The 23,540-nt window shown below is 34.4% G+C and overlaps 1 protein-coding gene across 1 annotated transcript; it reads left to right on the top strand.

The window, feature by feature from the left end:
* LOC106060369 (dynein axonemal heavy chain 6-like) lies at positions 1-23,010 on the top strand. Its single transcript, XM_056026150.1, has 8 exons — positions 1-238; positions 13,717-13,881; positions 16,748-16,909; positions 18,594-18,731; positions 20,341-20,494; positions 21,184-21,309; positions 21,514-21,659; positions 22,741-23,010. Exons 2-8 carry the CDS (start codon positions 13,741-13,743, stop codon positions 23,008-23,010), a joined length of 1,137 nt encoding a protein of 378 aa, XP_055882125.1. The 5' UTR covers positions 1-238; positions 13,717-13,740.
* The last annotated feature ends 530 nt before the right edge of the window (positions 23,011-23,540 follow it).

Genomic DNA, 23,540 nt, shown 5'->3' with positions numbered 1-23,540 from the left:
AAAAAAAAGAAAAAGCGAAGACCAGAAAGTGAGGACTTAAAATTATAAATGATGGCTCCCCATGTCTCAGAAGACAATGGATGCTCCCATTAGATCTATAAATACGAATTAGAAAAAAAGATGACTTCCGTTAGAAGTTTTTATTATTGACGTCTGAAACTAACATGACTAGCTAGCTCTATTGACTATTAGACTTTAATTTACAGTCTGGTATATAAACGCTAGATATTTCATCACGGTAATCTAGATCTATAGTAGATTCTTATATTAGGCACACCGTATTCGGGAACTAGGTCAAATTTTTATTTGGTGACGGTTTAACTTACTGTCACTGTGACACTGTCTTACAAAAAAACTGAAAGCAGATTCTTATTCTGCAACTAAAGGACTATAAAAATAGCCGTGTTTCTTTGAATTACCACTCATAGTCAAGATTTGATTTTATTTTAAAATAAATCAGGTCACTTCATGCTCCTATAATAAACACAGTTTTTGTGCTTTCTCCTTCAGCACACATCGAGCACCGTTAAGAAACACCACTATGTTATTGCTAATAAATTATATCTGTGTTAATTAAAAATTATTTAGATTATATTAAAAGAAGTAGATTCACTTCTGCAATATGTATTTATAGTATATTGCCTCTCTCTCTCTCTCTCTCTCTCTCTCTCTCTCTCTCTCTCTCTCTCTCTCTCTCTCTCTATATATATATATATATATATATATATATATATATATATATATATATATATATATATATATATATATATGCCTACCTATATAATCTATGTGTAGAAACAGAAATAAATCTATATAATTATAGATCTATAAATTAATTATTATAATGTAACAAACATGATATTTTCAACTAGGCTACATGTATTCTCTGTCTCTTTCTTTTAATTCCCATCCAAGGACCCTCTTCTTTTCATAATTTGGATGTTCGTTTTGTTACATCCCCTCCCTCCCATAGATGCTTATAATTCTTTTCATGAATCTCTCCCCCTTCCCTCCACTGCCTGTATGATAGGTTGTGACACTACACGCTTAGTGTATACCTCTCCTCACCACCAGCACTTGCCTGGCGTGATCACCTGCAGTGGGCATGGTCTCTGGCTTCAAATTAGCAGCCCACACTTTTTCTTTCATTCATAAATTATATATTCTAGATATCTAGATATAGGTCACATTTATTTATTGAAAAAAATCATAGATTTATTAATCCCAATAATATTTCTTACGATTTTGCCTTGTGCACTATAGGAGAATGTGTTTAATTCATTATTATTCATTGAAACACCTCCTTTTTAAATTTTATTTAACAGCTAACAGTATGAATGTGATTGGAATGTCTTTCTAAAGATGTTTGGAAGCTTATTTTGATAGATCCACCAGTCTACGATCAAACAGGCTCATAATATAGCCTTCATCCCTTATATGGGTATGAATTGCCGGGGGAGGTTTAAACAATAGCTTTACATACTTGGTTACCGAGAATCTAAAAAACTGCCATCTGCTTTGGAAAAGCGGAACAAAAATTCAGGAACTTATCTAAAATTGGACATGCATTGTCCCGAAACATCGTTTTTAGCTTCAAACATAAAAACAAATTAATTATAAACAAAAAAAGCGACGTGTTTCTTAAAGGAGAATTCGATGAGCTGTGCCTAATATAAGAAGCTACTATATATAGTTACTAGAATCTACTCTAGTATTTCCTGAATCATTCATAAATTTCATACATTTATATATAATTTATTGTTTATAAATCGATGGCGATGAAGACCATAGGCCATAGGCATAGCATGATGATGATACTGTCTAATGATAGCCCAGGTACACTCACTGACTCACTGGCAATATAAGTTTAAAAGTTGTAAGTTACAAGTAACTACAGTGACTAAAAGTGACAGTCTGAGTTAAGTTAAGAGTCAGAGACAATCTCTTACTCACACTCATCAGTGAGTAACACTTACAGTGAGTCACAGATTAAGAGTTCAGTCTCACACACCCACGCCAACACTAGTCTATGATATAGAACTAGATAGAATCTGTAAGTCTATATTCTATATCTGAGTGTTTCTCCAGTACTGGTTACAACTAGGTGTTGGTTCACTAAAAAGTCTGTATTTCATAAGATTCAAATGTGTAAATACTAGCGTAGTAATTAACAGGAGTACTTAAACAATAGTGTGTCCCACAATTAACCATTGATGCGCCTCAAGCGTCGACACGATCAATCTCCGGCAATCTTGCACAAAAATCTCATTTAATCTGTTTTTTGTGATCTTTTGTGAATCAACAACCCATCAGGTACGTAGATATTTCCTTATTCTACTGAAATGTAAGCTTATTACAAATCATCATCATCATCAAACTCCATTAGAGTGAGGGCTTGAGAGGCTCAAATCCTCTCCTGCAAAAGCCCTGGACAGAAACCCTGCTGTCTTGCGTAGTGCATAAATGTCGCCATACAGGTCGAGAATTTTGGGTTTCCCAGACCTGTCGAGACGGAGATCAGCAAGTCTGGGGCAGTCAAACAGAATATGAGGCACGGTTTCCTCTTCTTCCCCGCAGTGGGGGCACCGTAAATCCAAATTTGGCCTTAGCCTCGAGAAATATGAGCCAACAGGACAGTGGCCTGTCCTGCACTGTGCTATAATAATAACCCTAACCCTAACCCCTCCACCACGGGGAAGTGCGGTCAGGGCGCCTCATGCGCTCCCAGACTCCACTGGCTTTTTGGGACTTGTCCCAGCACTCAAACCACTTTTCCATTTCTGTTTTTTGTATTATATCCAGGGCTTGATGAAAGCTTACAGCCTGATCAGTGGGTGGAATTTGCCCTCCCTGGTGGGCCAAAGAGTCTGCGATTGTGTTGCCAGTCACACCTATGTGACTCAGTACCCACTGCATTATTACAGGGGTGCCATAGCGTTGTTTGATGTTATGTGAAGCCATGATGACAGTGTTGATATTGGGGGGCCATGGTCCGGGGCTTTGCAAAGCCTGTAGTACAGATTTTGAGTCAGTGACCACAACAATCTGTGTTGCCCTCAAATGTCCCTCGCCGAGTTGAGAGTCAATGACTTTTAAGGCTTCACAGACTGCCATGGTCTCCGCATCAAAACTGCAAACACTACCACAAGGTCCAAAGATTTTGACTGTGTAAGAGCCAAGAAAGTCGATGTAGGCTCCATAGCCTGCTCTTCCAGAATCTATAGATGCCGACCCATCAGTGTATGCAAAAATAGCACTGGGCTTGAAGGTATTAATGGTCTCCAGAGCTAGGATTTGAAGGTCATTAGATGAACGGCTTTGCTTAGTGGCATTAGGGTATACTAATTTCAAGCGTATGTCTGGGGTTGTTTGATTGCAATATGCTAATCGAAGTGCTTTTTTATTACGAGGTTACTAAATTTAACCATTAAATCATGACGTCACGTGAAGCGTCTTGAATACAATTTAGTCTTAAATCGTAAAGTTAATAAATTTTAAAGCCTGTTACTAAACAAAAAGTTTATATTTCTAAAACAATTATGTTGATGTAATAGTAGACGTGTGTAGGGATTTAAAATAATTAATTTGTTTTTATTTTGAGAAGTAAATCGGATTAGGCGTTGAGGCGCTCCATGGGACCCCGTGTTTTCCATGCATAAATTATGGCGTCACATGTAGCGTCTAATACGAGTTCAGGATTTGTTACGTTTTCTGTATTCATGGAAAGTTTCAATTAAGATTAAATGATTTTAATATATGTTATAAACTATTTTCATAATCATTTTAAATGAACATTTTTTTTTTGACATCTTTCATTTTATATTTTTTGTAATTTTACTTTACATCGTTTGGGGTGTTTCAGTGGACACTACCCAGTTTATTTACAAATGGTGTCCTAGTTTACGTCTGTTAAGTCCAAATAGATTTTAGTGATACTTTGTTAAAGATTTTACAGTGTCAGATAATATTAGCTACATCTAAAAGAAATAAAGCGGTACTGTTTAAGAAATATTAAATAATTTAAAATTTACTTATTCTGTAAATAAGATTTAGAACTATTTGATCTTTCGTTTGAGGCGCATCTCGGACACTTGTCTTTAAAACTTTAAAGAGCTAAACTCTAGATCTAGAAATCTAGACCTAAATCTAGATTTACTCTAGATCTAGATCTAATTATGTAATTCATTATCTACATTTACTCTAGATCTAGACCTTGATCTAATTATGTAATTCATTATATTATAGCTAGATTTACTCTTGATCTAGACCTAGAGTAGAGTACAAGAGTCTAGAATAGTCTAGTCAGTCTAGATCTAATTCAATATCTAGATTTAGATCTAAACTAGATTATTAGATTAGAAATCATTAGATCTTTTATGAATCTAGACTAATGACTCTAGACTAGGTCATTAATGATTTAGATTTAGAATCTAATTCTAGATTTAATAATATATTTTTCTTTAAATTGACAAGTATCTAGAAAATTATCTAGATCTATATTATAGACCTATTCTATCTTATATAATACAGACGTTACTTCAAAAAAGAAGATGATTACGTCCTACGCGTCATGCATTTAGTCATGCATATTAACCAATGACTTAAATTCTGCCAAGTCACTGGTTTTCCTGGCTAGCTCAGGCAACCCATTCCATGCTCTAATAGCACTAGGGAAGAAGGAGTATTTGTACAAATTTGTCCTAGCATATGGGACGAGGAATGTGCCTTTATCTTTGTGTCTTTCAGAGTATTTTATTAAATTTTGTTTTTGTATTTGAAGATTATGGTTCAGTGTTTTATGTATTATTGCTACTTTACTTTTGAGCCTTCTGTCCTGAAGGCTTTCTAAATTTAGTGATTGTACTAAAGGTGTTACTCTAGTCAAATGTGAATATTCGTTTGTTATGAATCGCACTGCTCTATTTTGTGTCTGTTCTAGTTTCTTAATGTTTTCTTGAGTTGAGGGGTCCCAAACAGAGGATGCATATTCTATTATTGGCCTAACCAAGGTTAAATAACATTTTAGTTTTATGTTCTTATTTGATTTATAAGAAATTTCTTTTAATAAATCCTAATGCTTTGTTTGATTTTTTTGTAGTTTCATCAATATGTGGATTCCGTGACAGTTTTTCATTTATTATAACACCTAGGTATTTTGCGTTTTTAGTCTGTGTTACTGGTTTGCCATGAATAAGATAAGTGGAATTAATTTGTTTTAGTTTTTTTGTTACTCTTAACAACTGACATTTTTCTGGGTGGAAAGACATGCTCCAATTTGATTCCCATTTCTGTAATTCATTTAATTCTCTTTGTAAAATATCTGTGTCTTGTGTTGTTTTTATTGTTCTATATATTATGCAATCGTCTGCAAATAATCTGACTTTTGTTCCTGAAGTAATGCAATTTGGTAAATCATTTATGTAAATTAAAAATAGTAGTGGACCCAAGACTGTTCCTTGAGGTACACCTGAGTTTACTGTTATCGGTGTTGATTTAGAGCCATTTATTATTACAGTTTGTTCTCTCCCTATCAGAAAGTCTTTAATCCACTGATGCAGTGGACCATTAATGCCGAAATATTTTAATTTTTTAAGCAAACTATGGTGGTGAACTTTGTCAAAAGCCTTAGAAAAATCTAGTAAGATAGCATCTATTTGTTCACTATTATCTAAACCTTTTGAAAAATCATCAATTAGTCCTATTAGTTGTGTTTCACATGATCTATATTTCCTAAAGCCATGTTGGTATGGTGTGAGGACATTATGTTTGTCTAAGTGGTTTATGATGTTGCTACATATTATGTGTTCTAGGATTTTACATGTGATGCTGGTAAGTGATACTGGTCTGTAGTTTCCTGGGTCAGATTTTTCTCCTTTTTTAAATAGGGGGGTGACATTAGCTTCTTTCCAGTCCTTTGGTACTCTGCCCTGGTTAAGTGAAGCCTGAAAGAGTATTTTGAATACTGGGGCTAGCTCATTACTTAGTTCTTTGAGTAATCTAGCTGGAATACCATCTGGTCCAGAAGCTTTATTTGGTTTGGTGTTGGCTAATAGTTTTTTAATTCCATTTTCTTGTACTACTATATCTTCTATGTTGTCTACTTGGTTCAAATTCAGTAATATGTCTTTGTCTCCTGGGGCTGAGAATGCTGATGCAAAGTATTTGTTTAGAATGTTTGCTTTAGTTTCATTATCATTATGTATTATGTTATGTTCATCTTTTAATGGCGCTATGCCTGTTGTTTCCATTTTCTTAGACTTAATGTATGACCATAGGTTTTTGTTGTTGTCTTTAGATATTACATTGTTTATGTATTCACTCTGCAGCTGTCTGCTTACTTTTTGGGTTAAGTGTTTAATTTTTATATACTTTTTGTAAACTCTTTCTGCATTAGTTTCTTTAAATTTTCTATATAGGTTTTCCTTCTGTTTACAAAGCTTCTTTAGTCTATTATTAAACCAGCATTTATTTATTTTGTTTGATGTGTATTTAGTTGGTATTTGATTTTCTATAATGCTTTTAAGATGGTTTTTAATGAAATTCCAGAGGTCATCGACTGGTTGGTTAATGTCTTTTTCTAATAAGAATGTTTGTTGAAAGTTTAATGCAGCTTGGTGTAGTTGTGTTAGGTTACATTTATTCCAGAGTAAGATTTTTCTTTTGGGTTTTATATTGGCTACTGCTTTTATCTGACTGTGTATTTTTATGATCTCATGGTCTGATAGACCAGGGATAATATCATAATCAACTACTAATCCAGGTCTGTTGGTTAAGAAGAGATCTAATGTGTTGTTTAATCTAGTTGGCTTTTTAATGATTTGATCTAAACTTAGGTTGTGTAAAGTTTCTATGAAAAGCTCATTTATGTCCTTAAGGTTTTGGTGTTTATCTATGGTTAGTGTTTTCCAATTTATATCAGGTAGGTTGAAATCACCCATAATCCAAAAAACTGCATTTTTATTTGTCTCTTTAAGTGTCGTAATCTGATTACATAGTTCCTGCATGTATTCTAAACTAGAATTTGGTGGTCTGTAAATGCTGCCTATTATTAGGGATGTTGAGGTGGTATTAATTTTACAAAATGTTGATTCTATATTTTTTGAGTTAGGTAAGGTAATTTCTTCTGCTATAAGAGTGTTTTTTATTGCTAAAAGAACTCCTCCATGATTATCAGCCCTATCTTTTCTAAAAATTTCATAATTACTATTGAAAATTTCTGCATTATAAATTTCAGGATGTAGCCAAGTTTCTGTGCCTGCAATTATGTCTGGTTTCTCACATTCTAATAAAATTTCTAAGTCTGCTGTTTTGTTCCTAATGCTTTGAAAATTTATTACTAAGGTTTTAAGGTATTTTGGTGTTACTTCTTTAGTAGGTTTGTTTAGTGAGGCTGTTGTATTAATTTTAGTAGATTTAGGTTTAACAGGAGTGGATCTGGCTAGTGGTTGGTGAGTTTGGTTTGGGATGGTGTTTAGGATGTTGTATGGGTTAGAAGTGTCTGCATCAAAGGAATCAAACAGTCCTGATGTAAACTGAGGTAACCCACACGGTACACAGTGCCATGATGCATCTTTGTTGCCTAAGGCATAATACACAGGTGTATTCATATGGAGACATGATGCATGGTACCATTCATCGCAGGTGTCACATTGAATGGCTTTCTGTTTCATGGTGCATACTTTTTTGCAGATGTTGCATCTATCTTTAGATCTAGGCCCTGGATTTGACTCTACATCTCCTGCTATTAATATTAACAGTGATAGGTATTTATTTCTGCTGTGTCTGATTGAGAACTTCCATTTGTGATGGGTAATCTTCTTTAGTGTTATGGATGTGTATGTTAGGTTATTTTTTAAGTTGCTTTGATCTAAAGTGTGATGATTGATTATGACTGTTGTATTCTATATTAAAATGTAGATTGTATCTAAAACAAAGTTTGGTTTAACCTGCACTTAATTTCCATTGTATTGTTTATACAGTATATTCAATTATATTGTATTCAGTTCTTTCAGTCTTAACTTAATATAATTAACAGTACTAGTCCTATACTATTGATTGAGTCTATCCCTATCAAGCAATTATGGGCATTACTAGACTAGATTTAAATAATGCACCAATATATAATATATGTTTATGAAAGTTATTAGTAGGCCTATATATAATAGATCTATTTATTTTGATACTTATAAATTTTTAACTTATAAATTTTTATAAATTACAGATTTCAGTAATGGAGTATCTGTTAGAGTTTCAAGGCGTCTACAAGCCAAGAAAGACTCTAAATTTACAAGCATCAAAGCCTGAGCCGTGTTGCTGTTTTAGAGCGGAGAGAAAAGGAAAGGTTAAGAAAAGCTGCATACAGAGCCTAGTTAAGCCCACATGAAAAAGCTTGGATAAACAGAAAACGCAAAGAAAGAAAACAGCAAGCTAATAGTCCACTTAATGTCATCTCAGCCGAGGTTGGTGAATCACTAGGTACTGGATTCCAGACTCCAGTGGCGAAAAGAATGGCTGTTTCAAGGGCTTTGATGAAATTGCCTAGGTCACCCAAGAAATATGCTGCAGTTTTTGATGGTCTCACACAAATATTCTCCCCAAGAAAAAGTAAAGCTGTCAATGACATAAGCTTTCTGTGCCTACCTGATAGAAGAATGCTCATCTTTCTAAACAACATTAAAGAAAGTATCAAAACCTAACTACACTCCACCAACAAAAAAAAAGTCAGATGTCTAGTGCTCATAGACAAGTACTCTGCAGTATCCTTAGTAAGTACAAGAAACTCAGAGGTTGTGCTACTCATTTCTAACATTTTGGTCTTCCAAGAAGTTTTATGTCCAAGTGCAAATCAGAACAAATTGCAAGAAAAAAAAACGAAGTGATTGCATTGCACAAAATGCCTTGGAAACAATATTCATTTTTTACAGTAGAGAGGATGTCTCAAGAACTGATCCCTCTCAATCATCTGTTAGTGCTCAAACAGGAAAACGTTTCATGCAAAAGCTACTAAACATAAGATGCAGTCTTGCTTATGTGAGTTCTGTTTGAAGATTTTTCTTTATATAGAGGGCATTAATAAATTTCTGATCAAAAAAGGACACAGAGAGCTGACATTAAAAAAATCCAGCTTCATCACTCGGCGGTGATGGTACACTGCGAAAGGTAACAAAGTGGCGACCAGTAAATAAAGAAGGATCTTTCAATGACCTAGTGAGAGGTATTACATCTAACACTATTGCTTACAGAAATAGAAGCTGTTTCTGCTTTCCATGCAGAAATTCATATGGCAGTCAGTGCCTGCATGATGAAATATGTGGATCTTGGAAGGTGTTCAAACTTCAGAAACAAAATGGTAAGTACTTGTATTTATTTATTTTTAAATAGCACTTTACAATTATCTGAGAAAAAACATTATTCATTTTAAAATTACCTAATTGATTTCTAAATGAAATTGTTTCTTTTTCTTCAGTAGTGCAATCTCAGTCAAATCTTGAAGACTCTTTGGATGTCAGTCCCATATGCTCAAATTCAAAGGTAAAGAGCTTTTACATTTTAAAAATTTCCATTGAATCTTATGTTACCTGTATTGTATAAGTTGTTTTTTAATAATATACCCTGCTAAATAATTTTAGACTCACTTTAGAAATTAAGTATTTCAGCCCCATGTTGTTGTTTTTTCAGGCCCAAACAAATTCCTTCACTAATCAAAAGTACATTGTAAATAGCTGTGTGAGTGTCAAGTATGGGGAAATATTCTATCCAGGTATAATTTTTTGCACTGTGTACCTTTTAATTTCAATAAACAAGTTCAAAGTATGTTTTAGATTGAAGTATTAACTTTTCAACATTGCTGGTAATTTTTTTTCTTACAGGTGTTGTGATAGAAGTCCTGAATGATCAGCGCAGAAATAATTTTTTAAAAAGGCACAGAAATAAAGAATATATTTGTATATCCAGAAGTGTAGGACATACAGTTAGTGTATGCAGACATGATTGTTACTGAAGTGATGTAGATACCAAATGGCAATAGTTTGATAGTGGAATGTTTTGATTTCTGAATTTGTCAAATAAAATTTGTGTACAGTTTTATGCCTTTTCTTTTCTTTCTTTTTTTTTCAAACCTTTTTCTGTGTGTTAAAACTAACAAAAGATATAAAATATATATTGTCAATAATTTAAAATAATAACGATCATTGACTTGTGCACAGATAAGACAAAAATGTACACTTATAAACATTATTTTAAAAAATGGTGTCCCATGAAGCACCAGCAACATTTTGTGAAATTAAAGCAGCATTTTTACAAATGGGTACTTTATGACTAGAATAGTGAACTTAATAATAAGTCTAATGGATCACTTTAGTGCAAAAATAAAATAATTTCTATATTCTCACAGAATATCTTTTAAAAAAACTTTAACCTGTAGTGTCACAGGTGCTACGGTGTCCCAATTTTTGAATTGAGCTCAAATCCACTTTTTCTATGCAAAAGCATAAATTTTAGTATCTAAAGACTAATAACAATAAAGACAGTTATATTATGCTAAAATACAATGAATTTATCAATTGGTCGTTGTTAAATTATCAAGTGGTGTCCCGGTGATGCACCTGTGACGCAAAAGGGGGTACCCCTTGAATAGACACTGCTGTCAAAATCTACATCTTGCAATTCATTTTCTATTGATAAATTCTTAAAGTGAACTGGTTGAAGAAGTGAATACAGTTGAAATGAAACCAAAAACTTCAACTTTAATTTTTAGCATAATGTGACACTTTTTGGCACCAGTACTGGAGAAACACTCATATAGAAATCTAGATCTATGTGGTGACTATGACTACTAAGTGACAGTCTACTACTTAGTACTAGATCTAGGTATTCTAGTATTACAATAACACTTAGTAAGAAAGTGAAAGTGCTGCCTGTAATGCTGTATTGTTGCCTGATGTAGAATCTTAATGCATCTAGAAATTTAGTCTGACCTATGACTAAGTCTGTACGTTTTATGACATTATATATAATGTCACCCTAACATCATGTTATCACATTTATGATGTCCTGATAAGTCAATAGAGTCTGAATAGACTCATTGCTGCGAAATGCCTGCAACGGTATTCATGATAGTCAACGTGACAATAATATGATTCATAAAGACATAGATCTAACTATGTCTATAACAATTAAGATTACTAAGAATACTTTGATATGACTTGAATCAATCTAGATCTTTAACTATGTCTATAACAATCAAAATTACTATAACTTTGATATGACTTGAATATATCTAGATCTTTAACTTAAGTAGTCTTATTCTTAGTCCCAGAATCAGAAATTGGCTGTCAACTGTCTTTGTTGTTGTCACCTTCTCCTTTAAGCTTCTTCAGAGAGTATGCTTTTCAAGAACAAGAATCATGAGTCGATAATATTCTTAAAACTTAAAATATCGTTGCTTTAAATTTAGTATGTAGTTTATAGTTTAGTAACATCTTTCCATTCAGATCTCTCTTGAGCTTTTTATCTCTATGCCGAAACTCTAAGTTGTTGTAGATCTGTCGCCATATCTTCAATCCATTTTATTAATGTTCTGCCCTTTGTTTTTTGTTGGTATACTTTTTTCGCTCCTCTGTTGTCTGACATTCTTTTGGAGTAATCTTCCCAATGTAATCTGCTCTTTTTTATACATTTTTTCTAAGGATTTGTTATCTCCAAGTATTTAGCAGACTTTCTGTTGTTTTGTCAGTGCCCAGGTCTCACTTGCATACATGGCTACTGGTCTTATGATGTTTATATATACTTTTTTTTCTCTTTTCATTGATATACACTTTAATTTTGCTTCTAAGTATGTGCTGGGTGCTGTAGTATGCTTGTTGTCTGCTGCTAGTCATTCCTTTTATTTCAGCCAATAGGCTATTTTAAGATCTACTTAGCAAAGGAAGTTTTATTATTATTCTCCTGTGTCTGCAACTCTTAATAATGAACCAATTAGTTCATTTTTTCCAATACATTCTGAGACAATGATCTTCATCTTTAAAAAAAATAAATGTATCATAAGGTTCCCTTTGATTCTCCAGACCATCACACTAATGAAATAACACAATAATTTTCTGGCAGAATGATCTCCACCTAACAAACCAAACTATGTCTGTGACATTACTTCAGCAGACAGTGCTACTGTTTGTCAACATCACTTGTTTTTTTATTTACCATGTGAGTCTACTGAAAAACAAATCCTCTTTCAATATTTTTTGGAAATAAATTTATTTGTTTGGCTTTATATGTTGTAATGATTCTCTCCAACAGGCCTTCTGTAAAACACAGATCAACACAACAAATCCAACTCAAGAACTTGACAACAAGAGTTCCAAAATAATGTGGTTCTTTAATAACAAACAAATAACATCCAATATAAATACTACACAATTGTCTACAGGATACACTGGCTAAAAATGCTTTACTAAACTCTAAATTGCTGTACTGCCATACTAAACTCTCTATCTATTCTGGACTCATACTACTTCACTTGAGAATTCACTACTAATTCACTTGAGAATTCACTATCCCCGGACTGACTTCACTGTAGACTAATAGTTTGGTTCCCCTAAGGTTTCAATCACATGATCATAACATGAGTCATATTTATGTGTAACATTCATACCAGTACTGTCCCTTGTCCATCAACACTCTACACTTAACTGTATTACTGGCCTGTGTCAAATTTGTCAGGTTATGACACACAGTTAACCCTATCATGTCCTTCAGAAAAGAACATTTCTTCAACTGAGCCTAAACTTCTTGCTGGATGGCAGGGGATGAGCTGGATTCAAACTTGGAACATCATCTTGATGACAGGATGGCTGCCTGGTTGCTGGTCTTGATTGTCTTCAGTTCAAACCCTGCCTGTCATCATCTCTTGCAATTCTTAGGTGGTTTGTGTTAGGATGTAATACATTTTCAAATCTGAAGGAATATCAGAAACAAGTAAAAGCAACAAACAGCATGATCAATGACCACATGAACAGGCAGACATTCAATCTGCATTACTAGTATTCAATTCAATAGATATATATTTTTATATATAGATCTATATACTAATATTTAATTATTGTGCTTTGTAGCCTAGATATAGCCTAGATATTGTGCTGTATACTGTGTAATATATGTACTGTATAGCCATATAGTGCTACAGAATGTAAAATATAGCCTAGAAATTGCACTATAAATTTAGTTTTTGATAGAGTTACATGAGTTTATTTGAATATATGATTAGTTAAAATTAAGTGACCATGTATTCTCTGACCCAGTTTCTAGAGTCAATAGCTTGCCTTATTTTCTGTCAGTAATAAACATAAATATAAATAAGTTGACACTTGAGTTAACTTGAAGTTTTCTCCTTGATTTCCTTCCCTTGAGTATACTGCACTATTCAACACATTCAGAGAGGAAGCAGCAGCACAAACTTCACAATTTTTGATTCTTTCTATTTTGTTGTTGTCATGTTCTCCACTGTTGGCTATGGTGAATTTTTCCCTGACATTTGGCTGGGTCGACTCTTTATGATTCTAACCATTGCCCTGGCCTCTGTTTTTATATCAAGCCATGTAATCATACTCAAGTCTCCCAATCTAGCTAAGTAAAGGGATACTTTACTACAAACATTCCAATGGAACTTAAACATTTTAACTCATTTCTTCTAACTGGTTCATTGTTATAAATCCATTCTAGATTCAAGGAATCTTAGCCACTTACATGGAAAGAGTTAACTGTGGTGGAGACTACCGTTTGGGTCTATCTAAGATCAAGAAGCATGTGATTGTCTGTTCTACAACATTAACTCTTGACAGCCTGATAGACTTCCTGAATGAGTTTTATGGTAATCCTAACTTAGAGGTGAGGCCATTGCTTGAATATATGACCATTAATAGCACTTTAAAAGAGTTGTACTTTAAGGCTCTCATAAAATAACAAAAATACTACAGATTTGATGAGGTAACCTCCACTTGGGAGTCATTTTACAGAAGATTGAATCATATCAACTTGCAAAGAGATATGTGGCTAAATTTTAAAAAAATTGAATAACAAAATAGTTTAATTTTTTCAGCTATTTAGTAAAAAATATTGATAAAAACACTATTGGCTTTGATTCTCATGGCATATAACTTATAACAAAACAAACACAAATGAATAGTTAGACTACCACATGATAAAGAAAGGTTTGAGGTAAGTAATCTTTAATCATGGGTTATGTTGGCAAATGACATGCAGGTTTTTTCGTCTTTCTCCCACAAAACTTCAGAGGCCTCTAGGATATGGCCGAGTTGCAGGTGGTCATGACTTCCACAGTATGATGTGGAGGGTTATAAGGGAAAACCTGCACAATCTATTCACCCTAACACAAAAAACTTCCCACAAGCCTCAGCTGAAGGCACAGTGGCTAAGCGGTAAAGTCTAGTAATGTGCTTCTCCAGTTCCGCCGTATGGTAACGTGATCAATTTGATTCTCTGTTTTATTGTCTAGTGAAACCCATGTCACTTTGTGGCATTTTTTGTGGGGGAAAATGCTGCCTCCTATCACTAATTCATTAAATGTGCAGAAGTCTGCAAACTTTTCTCCATTTTCTTTTATGATGCCAAGTCCATGGGTGCCCATACTTTTCTCTCTCTCTCTGTGTCACTTCCCACTTTGGCATTCAAGTCTCCCATGAGGATCAAAATATCTCTTGTAGGTATTTTGTCAACTTTACTTTGCAGTTGGTCATAAAATGTATTTTTGTCAGTATCACTTGCAAGGTTGGTGGGAGCATAGCACATAATGATGTGAACATTTTTGAACTTAGACTAAAATTTGGCTCTAATTATTCATTCTGAAACTATGACTTTTGAAAGCGTCCTTGTTTAGTAGTAGTGCTACACCATTTTCATGTAAGTCATCTTCTTTTTCCTTTCCAGAGAAGAGAAGGGTTTCTCCTGATTGCAGTCTTGTTTCACCAAATGTGTTCCATCGAAATTCACTCATTTCCAGGATCTGTAGTTTGTAGTTGGCCATTTCCTTGGCAATTGGAGCACATCTACCTGGTCCTAGTAAAGTACGTTCCATGTTCCCAAGTTAAATGCTGCCTTCTGAATAAGGAAGTGTTTCTTTTTCATTGGTTTAAGTAGAGTGGTTGGCCTCACAGGATTCGTTCGACTTTCCATGCATAGCTCCTTTGTGGAGCTCTACTTTCGCCTCTGACAATGTTTAGTGTTTGTGTTTTTGTTCTGGTTTCTATAACACTATTTTTTCAATGGACAGGTTGTTAGCCTATTGCACAACCCCTGTGTCCCGTGGAGGGGGATGCACCTTTTGTCTGGCCTCTTTCCTAGCAGACCTGTCTGGCTTGGTAGTACCTGCCAGGAGTGATGAGCTCCCGCCGGTATAGCTCTGAGGGTCATTGAGGCACTCAAGCTGTCACACCACAGCATGGTATGTGCATCAGGTGTGCATCTAGCGTGTCAGACATTTACACAGCTAAAACCGTGGAAATCTCCTCACATCTCAAACAAGACTAAACTAAGAATCTTTAACTCTAATGTCAAGGCTGTCCTACTGTATGGTTCTGAAACATGGAGAACAACTGAAGCCACAGCAAAAAAAAAATACTGACCTTCATCAACAGATGCCTGAGAAATATCCCAAAAATACACTGGTATGACAAAGTAGAAAACACCAAACTGTGGGAGATGAGTGGACAGAAAAATATAGAAGTGCAGATCTTAGAGAGGAAGTGGAGATGGATTGGTCACACCCTTAGAAAAGATACCAGCAACAGAGCTAGGCAGGCCTTAGAGTGGAACCCCCAGGGAACAAGACTCAGAGGAAGACCAAAAAGAACATGGTGACGCAGTGTACTTGAAGAAGCAGAGAAGACCGGGAAGAGCTGGGAAACCATAAAAAAACTAGCAAGAGACTGTGGAGAGTGGCGTGTTTTTGTCGAGGCCCTATGTTCTATGAGGAATTCAAAGGATTGATGATGATGATGGAAACTGAGCCTCACTAGTCTTTGGCAAACTCACAACAAACATTTTTCAAAGACATGAAACAGCTGGGACTAAGTGTTAGATTATGTCAGGGTAGACAAAATCATAGGCAAATACAATAAGTTCTTAGCAACTTGAAATATGGTGTCTAAATGTAGCCATCTTTATTTCATTGTTTTAATGACCAAATGATGACAGACAATTAATGCGTGTATATTCCGCATTCCACATTTTTCATTCCAACAAGGACATCTGTACAATAAAGTCTCTATTTTCATATTTATATATATATTATTATTATTACCTGGAAAAACCAAATAGATAAAACACAGAGTAAAGGCATCCAGAGACTATCCCTCTTATATATTATATCCCTTATATATTATTATTTTTTTTCAGATTAACAATTGACATCCCCTCATGACAATGTCATCAGGTTTTGGCAAAACAAACTTTCACATCAGGCTAGAACCAAGATCTTTGTGCTGCTTAGAATGGGGAAATTGGGAAAACATATTAGTACCTTATTCATTAGTAATCTAGTAGAATGAGAGCTCAAAGTCTGCAAGTGATGCCAGATCTTACTTTTTGACAAATAGTTACAATCACAATCATTGAGACATTGACAAAATTCTTTCTCCCTCCTAGAAGGATAAGTATCATCTTTCTAGTTAATGCATTAAAACAGCAACCATCTCTATCTTTAGTTTTCTATTCATGCCACATTGCTCATTCATAGGACAGATGCTATCTCTGCCTTATGGGAGCCCTACAACTTGATCTAGGTGGAGCACCTGCAGGTCCAGCTGGTACTGGAAAGACTGAAACAACTAAAGATTTGGCTAAAGCTTTGGCTATATGGTGTGTAGTGTTTAATTGTTCAGACAGCTTGGATTATAAGGTGATTAGGACCTTAAATATAATTATGTTTCTTTTATAAAGACTTTATTTGAATTAGTGAATATTGAATATTTAGTTCAAATTGTTCATTGACTTATTATTATTATTATAGCTTTTATATAGCGCTACTTTCATGCTTATAGCATGCTCAGAGCGCTTTTGGTCCAATCTCATTTGTGGGGGGAGGGGGTATCTAGGAGTTGGTTTTCCGTGCTGCCTTTAGGCAGAGACACCATGGCTGAGGGGCAGACAAACCATAGCTAAATGGTATAAAGAGGCTTACTTTCATTGAAAAACACCATGGCTAATGGCTTACATATTGTTGTGACTGATGAGACTGGGTGACATAAACACTACAGAACTGAATGACATAAGACTCCACAAGGCTCAGTGACTTAGATAATTATATTAACACAATATATTTTAAGATTCTATACCAGAAATAAATTAATCCTCTCTTGATTTATATTTTTTTTTTTTGTGTGTGTTTTTATTGGCGATGCTCTAGTGTTCTAAACTTCATGTAATCCTTAATATGCTATTGGAAGGGAAGGCTGCTTCCATTTTCATTAGACTAGGCTCACAAGTCTGATAAAACTAAAACTCACCCCAAAAAGATGCAAGTCTACAATACATGCGTTCTGAGTACAAAACATGGTCAATGTATGTGAAACAAGCCCCCACCTCTGCCAAGTGGATGTGATCAAAAGGAAAAAAAACATTTGTGGTGATCCCTACTTTTAAATAGAAAATAGTTGCTTAACTATCTTGATGATAAAGGTGTGATCATCATGTACAAATGAAGCTTTCAGAATGCATCAAATCATATTGTTGTAAACCTGGTGGTGACACAGTTGGGGTTAGTGCTGTGTGTTTTTAGCCTACTCAAATCGCCACAGTCCAGCGCAGGATGAGTGGTCAACTGTGACCAGTGACAGTACACGCCAGTTCGGCAACGACCTGTGTGTAAATATTACACACGCAAGTCATGGCGATTGTGATCATTCTGAGTGGCCAAGAATGTTCCATCCCATTCTAGAAGGCCAGTAGAGACTCTATATAAGAGCGAGTGTGTTAGAAAGACTGGACTTCACGTTACCTCGCAATGTGACCAGACGAGTTAGTGTGATGTTGTTGCCAACCGTACAGTATTTGTAATGTATTTGAAATTAAATTGCTACTGTTACTTTGGAGCCCTGATGAGTTGTGAGGTTCTTTGCGTTCGTTGTGTCATGTGGTGCAGTTTGAAGAGAGCCTGGGCAGTAGAGGAGAGATTGTAACAATATGAATAGAAGAGCATATAAATGCTTGGGAAGACGTGGACATAGATCTAGACTTCACCATGTGTAGAGAAGTGGTAGAGAGACACTCAATGAACAGCCATGTAGCAGTAATGAAGCAATGATGTAGCAATGATCTCAGCTGACCTAGCTAGTTAAATGGAAAAGACTGGAACTACCAGGTTCTACATAGTATGCTTGGGCACTATAGCCCTAACAAGGAAGGCTCTATGGGATAGCCATAGTCATCTTAGGACAGAGGTCTGTCAATGATGATAATGATTACTCTATGGTTTGACTTCTTCAGCTATATTAAATACTGTTTTATTGAGCAATTATTAGATGTTAAAATTTTATGTTATTTTAACATAACTGATAGTTTCAATTTCCATTGTATTCTTCCAGATGATGGGAGGATTCTTCTCTGGGCTAGCACAGTCAGGGGCCTCTTGCTGTTTTGATGAGTTCAACCGAATCAATATTGAAGTTTTATCTGTTATTGCTCAACAACTTATTACTATCAGAAATGCCAAAGTAGCTAAGGTAGGAATCAAAAGTAGATAAGGCAGGATTCAAAAGTAACATAGGCATGAAGCTAAAGCAGCAAATATGAAGCATGTCTTACCACCAAAGAAAGTGTCGATTAAAAAGTGTTACCTGAAAATAAATAAAATAATGACTAATCAAGATAAAGTGACTTTTATCAAAATGTAATTACTTAGATCTGGTTATCATAATATAGAATAAGCTGTAATAAAGACAAAAAAAATTATTAGCAAAGGAATCTAATGAGAAAATAATATTTTCATATCGAACATTGTGCATGAAAGTAAATACTTAGGTTCTAGGTTTCTGAATGAAGATTTCTCATGTTTTTATTAGGTCTAACGACCCAGATGAAAGTTTACCTTTATTAGATTATATTTCGGCATGAAACTCAAGGCCTACATGTTTTTTTGTTGTTTGTTTTTGGCGTAAAACTCAAGGACTACATGTTTGTTTGTTTTTTTGACATGAAACTCAAGGCCTACATGCTTGCCTCTAGTGTTTCAATCTAGTCCTTTATTAATCTCCATTATTGCCTACTAAAAGAAGAGTGTTTTTGTTTAAATATTATATGGAAAGGGAGTTAAATAATCAATGTAATTAATCAGACTAAAACATTGTTTTCTAGAAAAATTGGCGAACATCGTTAGGCTTAGTTTTTTTGGCAGTATTATTTATGAAAAGTGTTGCAGACTAAGAAATAAATAACTTCATTTGTACAAGGCACAGTAAATAAAAACACCATATTAACTCCTATAAGTCCTTCATTATAAAATACAAAGGTCAGTGTGAGAAAATGTGCCTCATTCCTATAATCTTATTCAACTTATTCTGCTCCTCACAAGTCTATAGACTTTTCTAAGTTGTAGGTTTTGAATGATAGGTTTGGAATTTTTATACTAAATACTAATACTACTGCAAACTTTCCATATTATAATCAAGTAGATACAAGTGTCTATGTAAATATGAATAAATCAGCCACTCTGGTTTAAAAAGCGAAACAAAATCAATCTTTCAAAGAGTTATCAGAATAACACAACAATATTTCATCTGAATAACACACTATTTCATCAGAAAAACACACTAATATTTCATTAGATGAACACAGCAATATTTCATCAGAATAACACAGCAATATTTCATCATAAGCAGACATCATTATTTCATCATGGGCAGTGTTTTTGTTTTACTTATTTTTCCAAATTCTATGTGTGTCAAGCAGTTTCTTGTATTTTCTCATGTTGCAATTTAAAACTTTCATATATATTTTTTTTTTTGACATCACACCGTATATTAATATAGTCCTGAGATCGTCTTAATCATTATTTCCTATTTACTGTTGACTATTCATTATCATTACCTCTGTTTTAGTGATGGTTTGAGAGGTGGGTGTGTTTATTCTAAGTTTTAAAATCCCTAGATAGAAGCTTGGTAATTGCATGTAGTGCATGTATGTTTCCGTGTAGGTTATGGTCAAGAAGATTCGGTAATGAAATTGGTTAACCTGATTAGTGTTAAAAACAATAAAAAAATTGTCTCTCTCTTTAGTCTCTTTAGATTACTAGACTGGTAAGAACAACGTTTTCTATGTTGTCTCCCTCTATAGCTCAATAGGTTCATGTTTGAAGGGCGTGAGATCAAACTGGTTCATACATGTGCAGCCTTCATCACTATGAATCCTGGTTACGCTGGACGGACAGAATTACCTGATAATTTACAGGCTTTGTTTAGACCTATATCAATGATGGTACCAGATTATGGTAAGAGGATGAAACATCTAGAAGGTCTTTTCCTTAGTAGTATTCAAAAGCCACAAGTACAACAATGGCTAAGTGTTTAGAAAAATCCCAAAAGGCCCAAATCTGCAAGTACATGTGATGCCTGTCATGGAGGCCTGAACAAACTATAGAAGCATTGTGCAGAACAGGCCATTGTCTTGTTTACTTTGCATGGTTCGAGCCAAAGATTGACTCCTTAGTAGATTTATTTATTTCAAGACAACAAAAATAGAACCTAAACCTATGAACCAGTACAAAGTTGAGTGATCTTTTTGGATGTTTTATTATTGTTATCTTTGGTATCACATGCAATTTTCTTTCTCAGCCTCTGTCATTTGAGATGGCTTGGATATTATGCTAGATATGCTATATTGTTTCTCTATCCAGATGATGGGAACTTGGGCTAATTCTTTTCATCTCCTCTCAATATTCATTTATTTTCAGCTGTAAGACAAATGAAGCTTTTTCCATGAATGCTATTAGTTCTTATGTGTTCTCTTTTTCTTTTAGTTTATGTATGCAGCTGTAGTGTTTATTATATATCATTTTTATCAACTTACAGATGAAGTTTATATGTAGTTTATTGTCACTCCTGTACAAAGTGACTCCTTGTAGATAAATTATTTCCAGTTCAAAAATCTGGCAATATTTTATTGCTTCTTTTCTTTTAGGTCTGATTGCTGAAGTTATCTTGTACTCAGAAGGATTTGAGTCCACCAGAACATTAGCCAAGAAAATGGTTCAAATGTACAAACTGTGTAGTGAACAACTCTCGCAACAAGATCATTATGACTTTGGTAATAACCTTGACACATTCTTAAATAAGTATTTCCTAGAAGAAAAGTACACACTCATAAATAATAATGTCCTAGAAAATAGTAGACACTCCTGAATAATTATATCCTAAAGCTAAAGACATGTACACACTCAAATAAAATGTGCTTATATGTTTCATTTAGGTAAAAAGCAAATTTATGATAATGTACACATTTTTGTTTTAGGTATGCGAGCTGTTAAATCTGTCCTGGTTATGGCTGGCAGTTTAAAAAGACAGAATCCTGACAAACCGGAAGATGTAGTTCTGATTCGAGCGCTTCGTGATAGCAATCTTCCAAAGTTTTTGTTCAATGATGCTAAACTGTTTCAAGTAACTCAGTTTTTACTTTTTCATTTATTATTATTATTAGTATAAGTATTACTATTATTTGTTTATGCTTTGAACTGTTATAAAAGACTAACAGCTAGAAGGAAATGAGAAGGCTGACACACTCGCCAAGAGTGGGAGAACAAACTCACAAGTAAACTCTGCACTGTATCCAGAAGAAATGAAGAAATTAATTGTAGATAAAATAAATGAGAAATGGACGAGCTCCCATCCAAATCACAAGAAAGATGACGCTTACTATAAGCTATCCCGACAAGACCAACGCCTAATCTTTCGACTCAGGACCGGACACAACAGAATGCGACAACACATGTTCCAGAAGCTCAAAATTGGAACCAGTGAAATCTGCCCATGTGGAGTATCACCAGAAAATGCCGTCCTCCAAAACTGCTCTCTCTACCAAGAGGCCCGTATAAGACATTGGCCCCAAATCACCTCAATAGAAAGAAAACTATATGGAGAGCTCCTTGATTTGGAAACCACTGCGCAGTTCATCTCATGTATTGGTCTAGTCATATGAACACTCCAACATAACAATGAGAACGATGAAGAAGAAGAAGAACTAACAGCTATATATATAAACTCTTCTAACAAATGTCAAAACAATAGAAAGATGAAGTAAAAACCACAGTGTTCAGCCCTGTAATAAATGTGAACCATTTGATGAAGTGATAAATCACTCTGTTGATTAATAAACCACTACATCTATTCATGTAGGCCCTACTTCTGATTATAAGCTTACTGAACCATACAATAGTAAAAACTGTAAATTATTATTGTGCCATAATCTAAATAATCACTCATATTGCATGTTAATAATGTGTATTTACTTACATGGAGCTTGAGCTTTTAATTAGTTTTTAGACAAAAATATTGTTATCTATGAATTATCAATTCATTTGTGGAAAGTTTTTGTTATGGTTTTATCACAAGCATTAACCAGAATATTTCTTATAGATAAGTCTAAATTTTTAAAAAGTTATATTTTTGGGTGGAATAAAAAAAAAGTATTAAGAAATAGTTATGAAACTTGTTCACTGAGTGGTTTTATAATGTTTTGCAGGCCATACTTTCAGATCTTTTTCCTGGTGTTAACATACCAGAACATGATTATGGCCAGCTGAAAGATGAGATCATGAACATCCAACTAGAAATGAAGCTCCAAGTGGTGGACACGCAAGTTGTGAAAGTGATACAGTTCTTGGAGACTATGATTGTCAGACATGGTGTTATGCTAGTTGGACCAACTGTGGGTGGAAAGACCACAATTTACAGGGTAGTGTATTACATTTGTAGCCATTCTAATTGTAGTGGTTTAGAGCCACTAACTTAAAAACACTATTCGACAATGTCGACCCTGGGAAGGTACTGGGCTTTATCCGGGAAGTGGGGTTGTCTACAAAGATTCTGATTTATGAATCTGTGAACATGTACTATTTACATTAGATTTTTACCAAATTATTAAATTTTTACTACCCTTACTATTTTAACTGTGAATAGACCTTGATTTTAATGATTTAACTGTATAGAATTTAGCCCCTGTTATGTAGAGAGAGAGTAGTCCTTAAGGGACTGCAGGCATGACATGGCCTAAATTGTGCTGATGTGCCTAAAATCCAAATCAAATCAAATCTAGGTACGTAAATATTAAACTTGTAAGTTTTCATTCACTCTGTGACTCACACAATTCTCAATTCAAGCATATTTTCTACAAATGAAAGATTGCATTTGTTTTTAAATTAATGACTTTATGTTCTTGCATTTGAAAAGTTTGAAACAGGGCCTAAAAGCAGAGTTTAATGATGCTAATAAGGAATCCATCAAAAGTACAGGATCTACTAAGCTAGTATTTAAAAAAAATAT

The sequence above is a fragment of the Biomphalaria glabrata genome, chromosome 4 (assembly GCF_947242115.1).
Source record: "Biomphalaria glabrata chromosome 4, xgBioGlab47.1, whole genome shotgun sequence".
Taxonomy (NCBI): Eukaryota; Metazoa; Mollusca; class Gastropoda; family Planorbidae; genus Biomphalaria; species Biomphalaria glabrata.
The sequence above is the reverse complement of the archived record's forward strand: the minus strand, read 5'-3'. Positions and strand labels throughout refer to the sequence as shown.